Source organism: Amborella trichopoda, chromosome 1 (assembly GCF_054954075.1).
Source record: "Amborella trichopoda isolate Santa Cruz 75 chromosome 1, AtrichopodaSantaCruz75HAP2 v2.0, whole genome shotgun sequence".
NCBI classification, from domain to species: Eukaryota; Viridiplantae; Streptophyta; class Magnoliopsida; order Amborellales; family Amborellaceae; genus Amborella; species Amborella trichopoda.
Genome location: NC_142336.1, coordinates 33,778,632 through 33,789,061, shown reverse-complemented (window position 1 = coordinate 33,789,061; position 10,430 = coordinate 33,778,632). Strand labels below are relative to the sequence as shown.

General features: G+C 41.1%; 1 protein-coding gene across 9 annotated transcripts in view; it reads right to left on the bottom strand.

The window, feature by feature from the left end:
- Window positions 1–201: 201 nt before the first annotated feature.
- Window positions 202–10,430, bottom strand: part of LOC18433344 (uncharacterized) — a 72,668-nt gene continuing 62,439 nt past the window's right edge. For 7 of the 9 annotated variants that reach the window (XM_011624679.3, XM_088862629.1, XM_088862605.1 and 4 more), the window contains 4 exons: window positions 9,987–10,038; window positions 9,760–9,876; window positions 8,001–9,194; window positions 202–1,416 (listed from right to left, as the gene is read on the bottom strand). In XM_011624679.3, coding sequence (XP_011622981.2) covers window positions 652–1,416; window positions 8,001–9,194; window positions 9,760–9,876; window positions 9,987–10,038 — 2,128 coding nt within the window. In that variant the 3' untranslated portion in view covers window positions 202–651. The remainder of the gene's footprint in view (window positions 1,417–8,000; window positions 9,195–9,759; window positions 9,877–9,986; window positions 10,039–10,430) is intronic. The other 2 variants (XR_016052635.1, XM_088862653.1) reach the window with 1 other exon arrangement.

The following is a 10,430-nucleotide window of genomic DNA, read 5'->3' as shown; positions in this document are numbered from 1 at the left end:
AACAACAGACAAAAAAAAGACAGCCACCATCAAATAGATCGAAAGCAAAAGAATACTAAAAATTTTTATAGCCTCCTTAATTAAAACGAGTTTCCCAAAACCCAACAACAGTTCTGAAATGCACAAGACCCATTAGAACTCTGGGTTAAGCCTCCATCAAAACCAATAACCAACAAAAATTACCAGCTACATTCGCCACAGTTTCACATTTTAATCATATCAAGGGTATTTATATCTGACATCCATTGTCAAAACATCACATCATAGCCACAGATTGCTCGAACAATTGATCACAGAGGTGAAATAACTAGAGTGCTTTACACAATCGCCCTCGATGGGAGAGAGGATACAAGAAAAACCTCTGCATCACACTAAAAAGATGTGCACGTCTGAATAGGACACATCACTTCCTGAAGTTTGGCAATTTCTCAGCACCAAACCCCAGATCTTGATTAAAAAAGAAATCCACTGGAACACTTTAAGCATGCAAGACAAATTAACTATTCACATCACAATGGCTCCACATTGCATCCACCCCATATGCACATGAACGTCCATAAAAAACGGATCGTCAGGAAAAAAACAAGAACAATGAATGCCTATATCATTCTTACCCAAAGACACCAGCTCATTGATATCATCATAACTAGGTCACAAGTAGGGCTGGGATCTCTGTTCAGCATGGAGACTGTCCATTTGTTGTTGACTTGTGGAGGCAGGTGGTGATGTGGCTGATCCCAATACAGAGCTCTGAGCAAAGTACTGGGTCATGTTCAGGCTCCCTCTCATCCTACCACTGGGTCTCCAGTTCTGCTCAGATATCAACTCCTCAGGCCTTGTCGCCGATTGAACCTGCACATTCCATCTTTGCTCACTAATAGGAAACCTAGAGCTCTCTGTGCTTCTTTGAAGAGAAGGGGCGGAGGGCCTTATAGGAACGAACGATTTTGGCCTTGAACGATTGGAAATAAGAGGATGTGAGCTAACATTGGGCGAACAACCTGCCGAAATAGTTGCTGCCATGCCACCACTTGATTGGGATTGTGAGAGAAGGGGTGCGTTAATGGTGGGAATACCAGCCGCCGAAATGGTTGCTCCTATACCAGAGCTCGATTTGGATTGTGGAGTGTGGAATGTATGGTGTGGGATTTGTCTTTGGAAGGGCTCAGATTGATTTAAGATTTGATGGGGTGGCCACTGATATGGGTTTTGAAGAGTCAGTTTTGGGTAAGGAGAGCTTTGATGGAGCCTTGTTTGCTGCTCCAATGGGTTTCGGGTGCCAATTACCATTGGGGCTTGCAAGCCAACAATATTAGGAAGAGATTGCTCTGAAGGACTCTGTTGATGGCTTCGGGTGCTGTGTTGGATCGGGGCTTGAAGACTGACAACTGGTTGGAATGATTGCTCTGGACGATTCTGTTGGATTATAAATCAAGATCTTTAGGTTAGACAGTTGCAATATGGCATAGAAATTAATGAAAATGTTCACATTTCTAGAGAGAATATCCAAGTAAGTTTGGGGAGTAAACTTCTAAAGCATGTAAAATTCATTGATACAAAAGGTAGTAGGACAAAAAAAGCAATCAGAAAACTTTCAGTATGTATATGGAATTTGAGGAAAACAAGAGTTGTAGGTGGAATCAAAATGAGGAACGAGAAAATGTGGCAGTGATGATATATATATATTAGTAGGGGTAACTGTTTGAAATAGGCATGTAAACTGATACATATACCAATTGCAGTATACTGTTTGTTGTGTACAAAATTGGAAAGAGCCTCTACATAAAAGGAGGCTGCTCAGTCTAGCAAAAGGACTAAGCAACCAGAAAGACAAAAAATTGCAGATAAAATCACAAGGAGGAATTAAGACTAGTGATGTGTTGAGAGCCCCCTGTTGTTCCAAGCCATCCATTGTGCTATTCGCCTCTCACCAAGTATGATGAGAACCGACGTTAAGTTAGGTCCTAATAAAAAATATCTCCTAAAAAATCTGATCCAGATAACATGGGCAAATAGAACCCTATTGGCCCAATTGATGGTGTTTTCTTAATCCGCTATGACAATTAAAGAGGTACTATAGATTCCATCAAATAGCTTCTTACCTGTAGGAGGGCAAATGCCTAAACCATATATGAGGTAGCAGTAGCGATGGGCCCCGAGAAGGATAAAAGTGAGGATCCCTAGCTTTCCCTAAATATTCCTCCCTGTGTTACCAAGTGAACACCCATCAATGTTTAACTTGATGGTGCCCTGTTCTGGCAGTCACCAGCACAAGGACCATGTGTTAGAGTGCCTACCAGATCTAACTATGGCATCCCAGTTTAGTAGGAAGTTCAAGGTCGTGTAACTTTTGAAAACTTTAAGCTGTCTTGCCCATTCATTTACAGCACTTTTGATATTCTTCTTCACATTTAGAATTGTTCTCTTCTAGCTTTTGGAGGTTCTTCTGTCATGCTCTAGCCATACATTAACAAAGCAAGGATTGAGACCCTCCAAAGTGTAGCCTTTGGTAGTGGGCGCAAGAAATGGGCCCCGAAATGTTGTTCAAGGGTTTCCAGCATGACCCATTCTGCCCTAAACAGTTCTAAACATTGGCTCCGAATGTGCCCTACCACAGGGCAATGGAGGAAAATGAGGTCCACCATCTCTTTGCGGTCTTTGCAAAGGAGGCATCAATTAGACATGTTGAAGCCACACTTCGTAGCTGGTCCCCTAATAGCATCCGTTTTTGTATTGCCAGCCATCCAAACAGCAGGATTTTGATTGGGGCAGGACGAAACCAGGCCCAACTGACCACCGTGTTGGTAGGAGCTTCGTTCCTGAGATTATGATTGAAAGAAGAGATGCTGAATGGACCAGATGGGGCAGGGCACCAAACGAATTTATCCCTTTCAAACCCAGGCAGGATAAAGCTTTGAAGAGTAGGGAGTAGCCTCTCTAGTTCAAGCAGTTCCTCATTATTGAAATCACCTTGGAATCTTGGGGTCCAAACTTGGTGGCTCTGCAATAATTCCATATCCTTCACAATAAAGCATGGTTGATTAGAGGACACTGAGAACAAAGATCGGAACTGATCATTGATGCACGAGTCTCTCAACCAGGTGTCTAGTCACATCAAATGCTTTCCCCACGTTTTGGTAACAACCAAACCTTAGGAGCCAAGGGAGTCTATGCTGAGAGCACCATTTCTAAGAAGTGGACCATATTGCTGGGTGACCTTCATCCACAGGTAAGTCTCTTGGGTAGCAAAGCGCCAAAGACACTTGCATAGCAGAGCAGTGTTCATATCTTTAAGGATTCTGAAACCCAAATTCCAGTTTTCTTGGACTAGAACACACTGGACCATTTAAGTAAGTGCGTTTTTGGGCTACCACATGGCCCCAACCACAGTACCTCATCATTTTGCTAGTCAATTCACTATAGACATCTGCACTCGAATGAGGGATATATTAAAGATATGAGGGCAGTGTTCATATCTTTAAGGATTCTGAAACCCAAATTCCAGCTTTCTTGGCCTTGAACACAGTGGACCATTTAACGAAGTGCATTTTTGGGCCACAAAATGGTCCCAACCACAACACCTCCCTCATAATTTTTACTAGTCAATTGACCATAGACATCTGCATCCTCTTTCAAGGGTTGTAGTGCAAGCAGTGGCTATGTGGAACTCAAGATATTAAATACAAAAAAATTTCTTTTCTTTTATTTAATATATCTGAATTCCACCTACATGGGCCAATACATGTTGCTATAAATCACAATTAATACCCTAGATACAATATAGGATCTTTATTTTCAGTGCCAAAGCAAATAAAAAACATCCAGGAGAAATAAAAAAACTTCCACTATAGTTTTGAGTACAATATATGTACCCAAATATTCACAAAATAATATTAAATATGACTAAAAAAAAATTTAAATCTACTAGGAAAACTTAATAGAAGGTGCTTGGAGTTATCTTCACAGGTCTTGATCCACCCAACACCCAATTCCCTGATCAATGGTGCACTTTTAGTCCTTTAGGTGTTGCTGAAAATTATGAGATGGGAAGCTTTTCAAGCAATATCTTTCAATCCAGGATTTTAGATAACTCAAAAACTTAACTAGGGCTTCTACAACCCTATAAGAACAAAGTAGGGCAGAATTTGTGAGTTCATCTCTCTCTAGACTAGGCTTCTCCCTTCTTTCTTCAAAATATAGCAAACCCTAGCTCTAGAGTTTCACTATGGCACCACCTCTTTTTTTCTTTAGTTTGGCACATCCCACATAAGAGGAGAGAGGATGGTGTGCCTCCCTATGAGGTAAAGAGAACGAAGGCACGTGACTTAAAATCTGGGAGAGCGATAGAGAGAGAATAGTGGCATGGAGAAAAAGGAGAAAGAGGGAGAGAAAATTGGGGTGTGTGAGAGAGAGAAGGGGTTCAAATCTTGTTTAAATAGGAATAAATCTATGTCCCACTTGAAGTACGACTCCAGCTAGGTATGCCTTTTCTTTATTTTCCAGCGATATCATTAGGATATTTAGGAGGGTGAGAGATATTTAATCTGAGTCATCCATTCCACAAATCAGACATCATGTTTTTGGGTGGAAAATAGAAACCTTATACCCTTATAATTAGCAGTACACCCTTTCAGTGGCCAAAAGCAACCTCAGTCAAAGAAGCGAACAACAATACTTCTCTTCAACTTCACCTCAGCCTTTAATGCAAATTTGATATGCCTCATCAAGATTGAATACTGGAAATAAGATCAACAGCATCTTGAATCTGGAATTTCAAGCCACTACTGTAGCTGCCACAACACCTGGCGAAACAAGCTAGATGACATTGAGCTCTACAGGAGCTTTCTATAGAGTACTAACAAGCCCATTTTTGAGCTACAAGCAAAACGTTGTGCATTGCAGAAGCCACACTGCTCACAAAGCTGCCTACATTAGGTCATAGGTCTTTTACGAGTCAAATATGGGGACCAAGCCAAGGAAGATCAAGGCCCCATCAAGGCCTTTTCGATCTTTGACTAAAAATGGCCTAGTTCAACAAATGCTATCATCAAGAACTTCCCAAAGGGTGCTGGCCATGAATTTAATGAGAATTTTGTAAGTACATGCAAAATGCCCTTAAATGTTTGGTTTCAGATGCGCCTTCTATTTCTGGGACAAGGGCAATGAACATGGAATTCATCCCCGTTTGGGTGAGGCCTCAGTGACAAAACTCGGAGAAGAAAACCAGTAAATCTGGTAAAAATCCTAAAAATTGATTGAAAATTGTAACCAAAAAACCGTCAGGGCCCAGGGCCCTATCCTTCCCCAGCTCTGCTACAACTCTTCCATTTTCCTGTTCTGGAAGTGACTTCAAGGAAGCAGCCTGGTGTCGAGAGAGAGTTTTGAAGCACAAGTTGGTGAAGCTAGATCTCATCTAAGTTTCAATAGTAAATAACTTCTCAAAGAAGTGAATGATGGTGCTATTCAGTTGTTTTGGGGCCGAGTAGGTTTAATGCCCTTCTGTTAACTGGAGGCTTGGGTCCTACCTTTGTTTACAATTAGATATTTTATGAAACGACATGTCATGGTCTCAATGTTTCAGAAAATGCTAGGCGGCCCCTACGCCTTGGCTCCTAGATCCCAGCTCCTAGGCAAGCACCAAGGACCTCAAGCACCTAGAGTGAAAAATTTTCAGATATATGTATATACGTGCTGTCCAAACACACATATATGGAGATATTTATGTCAATTTTGTAATTTTGTTTCTTTCTTTTATATGTTCTAACTTCTTTCATGAACATATATATGCATGACTGTTGAAACACATTCAAAACTTCAAATTATTGAAACTTTAGTGAATAACATAAGAAAGTCCATAGCATATTAGTCTCCAACTCTCCATACTCCATAATGGCATACAATCATGACGCACAGTTACACACATATAGACATAGTCACATAGACTCCAAGTCTCCAATAAGAGCATCATCATCGTCATCATCATAATCATCCAAGCCTTATGCCAACTATTTGATGTCTGATACACAACTCGTGTTATGCTATTCCACTATCAAGGACCATACCTTTAATACAAAAAGTCACCATACCTTTTCCTACTATCTCCATCAATGTCTTTTGGGGCCCTTCCCCTTGCCCTTTTAGAGCCTTCCACTTTCTCCAATAAGAGTATAAGACTAAAAATAATTCCAACAAGAAAGGGTAAGCTTTTGGATGTTTATTCAAACTTAACTATCTTTTTTTTTACTAAAAAATGTTTGCAATATCAACTGATTTGGGGAGATTTTGGGGTTTAGGTTTGAGTTTTTTCCCTTTGGTTGCAGAATACCACAAAGCACCCCTGTCACTCTATTTCATGGGTCAAAAGGACCCAAATTGCCCTCACAGGATTTTCTACTCTTTCAGTCAAAAGGGCACAAGCCTTGGGAGCCCACCTCGGCCGCTTGGTGGGTGCCCAAGAACTGGCGCCCAGAGAAGGCCGCTCAAGCCTAGGCATGCAGCCAAGGGCCCTTTGGGCACCTAGACACCCGCCTAAGTGTTGGGCAGCCCCTTTTTTGAAGCACTGCATGGCCTTCCACCTTCCATTTAATTCTTGACTGTTGGTACCAATAGACCTCTTCTTTTTTCACCACCTAACTGAGTTCAATTTTTTCCTCCAGCGCCTCTAGGCCCTTATCCAAGGAGGAAAGGACTCTTGACTCTTCAAGGGAGTCTGGATCAGATATATCCTGAAGATGGGCCTCCTTTGCCCTGAGACTACCAACTGACTAGAAAAGTAGACCACAATGCAAGATTGAAGTGTGCAGCTTGGTGTCTTCAAGCCACATGAGTTCGAAGTGAAAGGGTTTTGACCCCTAGATACAGGCCCTGTATCCAGGACAGTGGGTGTATGCACAAAAGTGATCTTGGGCAGAGTTCTGGAGTGAATCCTAGTGGCACTCAAGATAGGAATTTGTTCGATTTATTTTTTCTTTGAATTTGACCAATTCTACCTACAACAGGAGTTAGGATGTAACAGTAAAGTGTAAACAACAGTAACATTTTCGTTTCAGCTATGAACAACATCAAGTTTGATACGTTTCCCAGCATAAGCCTAGGTCAATCATCTGCGTGCAGGTAAGAGAATATAAATGCCATTCATTACTAACAAAATAACTAGCTTCTAGTTTTTCAACCCCGTCTTTACTTCTTAGAGACCTTCCACACTTTCGATTGTCAACATATTTCTCACACGTGATTTGTGCAAGGTTGATCTACTATTTGAAAATAGAGAATATGATATTTCCAAATCACACAGGAGTAGAATTCAAACAATCATTAATGATGCTAAGAGACTACTGTAAGGCACTTAGCAGACAGGTCATGAGCAGATTTTTCCTCGTTATTGTGAAAAACGTTTGCAAGCCTCGTGCATTTTGGTTGTTTTGGCTCAATTTCAACATACCAAACTAACTGGTGGCAGGGGAGGCAAAGTCTCAAAACTTCAAAATTCTGTGAATATCAGAATTTTGACTCAGTACGAAGCTAGGGTATGTAAAAACTCCAATTTTCCGCTTATTTCCCTTGTATTTAACCAACTGATACCATGTTAGGGTTTGGTATGCAGTTTGGAGATTATGATTTCCATGACAAGATTGTGCAAACATATACATAGAAAGCAAGGCATAAAAACAACTAATTTCTTTTAGTCAAAAACAAAAGATTAAAATCAATACATGATTTTCCTTCAGACACAATAGAGACATTACTGAATGCAAAACACACTGATGGAAAGTCCTCCTCCTGAATACAACATAAGCAAAATGCATTCTGATGTATGAGTCACTGGAGGTGAGTGTCCATGACTGAGTGTGTGAATGCATTCGTGACGTTACAATAAGAGAATTTGGTAGGTTATCATATTTTTCTCAACATTTCATCCACCTTTATGGGCATATTCCTTTTAAAGCATATAGTATTTTCTGTCCCCCTCAATGAAACAAAGAAACTAAAGAAAACCTCACCTGTGATATCGATTGCAACTGCAAGGTAGGTGCTGCAGCCACATCCGCAACTCCCTGGGCATTAATTTGCTGCCAAGAAAAATGCTGCCGTTCCATGCCAACATTTGTTGCATCTACACCATCTACAGTTGCTGTCCCGAAAGGACCCGAAAGAGAACTATTCGGAGAGCTGGAAGTATTGAGTGCCACAGAACTTGAATTTGGAAGACTTCCTCTCATCCTTTGAAGTGATTTTGCGCCTTGAGACTGTGCAGGCAAGGCTTGAATTGCTATGGGTGTTCTGTGTACTCTAGGAATCCTATGAGTATCACCAACTATACCAGCATTCAGCTGTCTAAGCTGACTAACAACATCACAGTTCTCAGTAGGCAAAAGTTGCCTTCCTTGAGGCACTGGCACACTCTGAAATGAACTTGAGGCTTGTGCTAAAACCTGAGTGTCCAAGGGTTCACGATTAGGTGCAGGGGAAATGGCATCAGTGAGAACAGGTGCCACCATTGCTGGTACCCCAACTCTAGATACATCCCCAAAAACAGGGTTTCCTACCGATTCCAGTACCCCAACTCTAGAGACACTCCCAACACTAGGGTTTCCAACAGATTCAGATGCACCAACTCTAGAGACAATGTTTCCAAGGGATTCAGATACCCCAACTCTTGAAACACCGCCAGCAACAGGGCTTCCGAGAGATTCCGATACCCCAACTCGAGAGACAGCCCCAACATTGACAGGAGCATTAGGACCTATAGAAGCTGAAGCTAAAAGTGCTCTCATCCAGAAGTTCTGCAGAGATTGGTAATCAGCTACCTGACTTGCCTGACGTGCCGTATTGGTAACTGGTGGCCCAGAAAGGGTTTCAGTGACAGATAAGCGCTGAAGATTTTCTAGGCAAGGTTTCCTTTCTTCACAATCATTACTATTGTTGATTGTCTCATGGCTGATAGTATTCTTTGATGACGTAGAATCAACCTCCATGGAAATGATCCTCTCATTGGTCTCTTCCGTTTCGATGGTGAGATCCACTACGTCTTTTGAAACATTTGAACCAACATTATGCTCACAACTATCCTGGTCGTTTCTATGAGTCCCACCATTCATGTGTTCTGTAGAGCCATCATCATCCGTCGCAACTTTCCAAGATCCGTCTCCAGAGATGAGGACATCGGCTACATCTTCCCTAGTCTCTCCCAAGATCTGAAAAAGAAAAAGGTTAGCTAAGTAAAACAGTTGTACACCTAACACCCGGCAAAAGGATTATTTATACCAACTAAAATATCTTGCTGACTTCTCCGGCCAAAACTGCTCCTTGCGGGAAGCCGAGCCTTACCTTTCACAGGTATAACACTACAGCCCCACCACCTCAAATGTGAGGGTGTGCCTGTGTGTGAAAGAAAAAGGACTCCCGCCACAACGACAATATCCACAACATCACTATTCCCTATAAAATACATGGATAGATGGCAAGCACAAACTACCATCCAAACAATCGAACTACTGAATCAAACAATGGTTGGGCTGCACGCGTTCTCTATAACACACCAAACACCGTGCCATCGTTGTAGATAGATAGAGAGAGAGAGAGAGAGAGAAAGAGAGAGAGTCTGTGCAGATAGGCAACAATTTCTTTAAAAAGACAGAACCACTTTGGTAGCTTTAGAGAACATTTACTGATGTTTTTTTTATCTTTACCTAAACCCTTGTCACATTGCTCTATGTTCTAACTCTATACAATAAGCATGCACAAAACATATGTTTTCACCTGGACCATCTTTTGATCTATGCGCAAGTCCGGGAAACCGGTGGCTTGATTGCAGTGAGGGCACCGCCAACTGGGCCTTCTGGAATTGATTTTCAAGTAGTTTTCATAGTCAAAGCACTGTAACACAACTCAATGAAATCAACGAACATTTACTGACCCAAACAAAATAATTGCAAGTGTTCCAAGATCTACTCTGAAGGTTCATTACAGTAATATTGAAATCTCACCTGATGGTGTCTGCACAAGCCTCCCTTGACGGGCGTTTTGATACGTTTGAAGCTATCAATAACAAGCAGAATACAGTACTTAATTTGCCCAAATATGTGACACTTTTGTTTTTATATAGGTAAGCCCAAAATACATGAGATCCAGGGAATAAGAAAACAACTTCTATCTCAAAAACCAAATTTATTAGTGAATCCACTTGGCTTGCTGGAGTATAAACTCACTATTGCAGCATGTATACTAGCAGGCATGAGAATTGCAGGAAAGTAATGAAAATCAAAGTGAAGATTCTCTAACAACAAATCATAATTATTCAGGGGCTTGTATAAAAGCTAAAATGCTATAGACGGACATGCCAACTCAATAGTCAGAGATGACATATTGGTCAGATTAAAGATGAATCTTAAATTGAATTTTGAATTTTGAATTTTCAAAAATATTGTGTG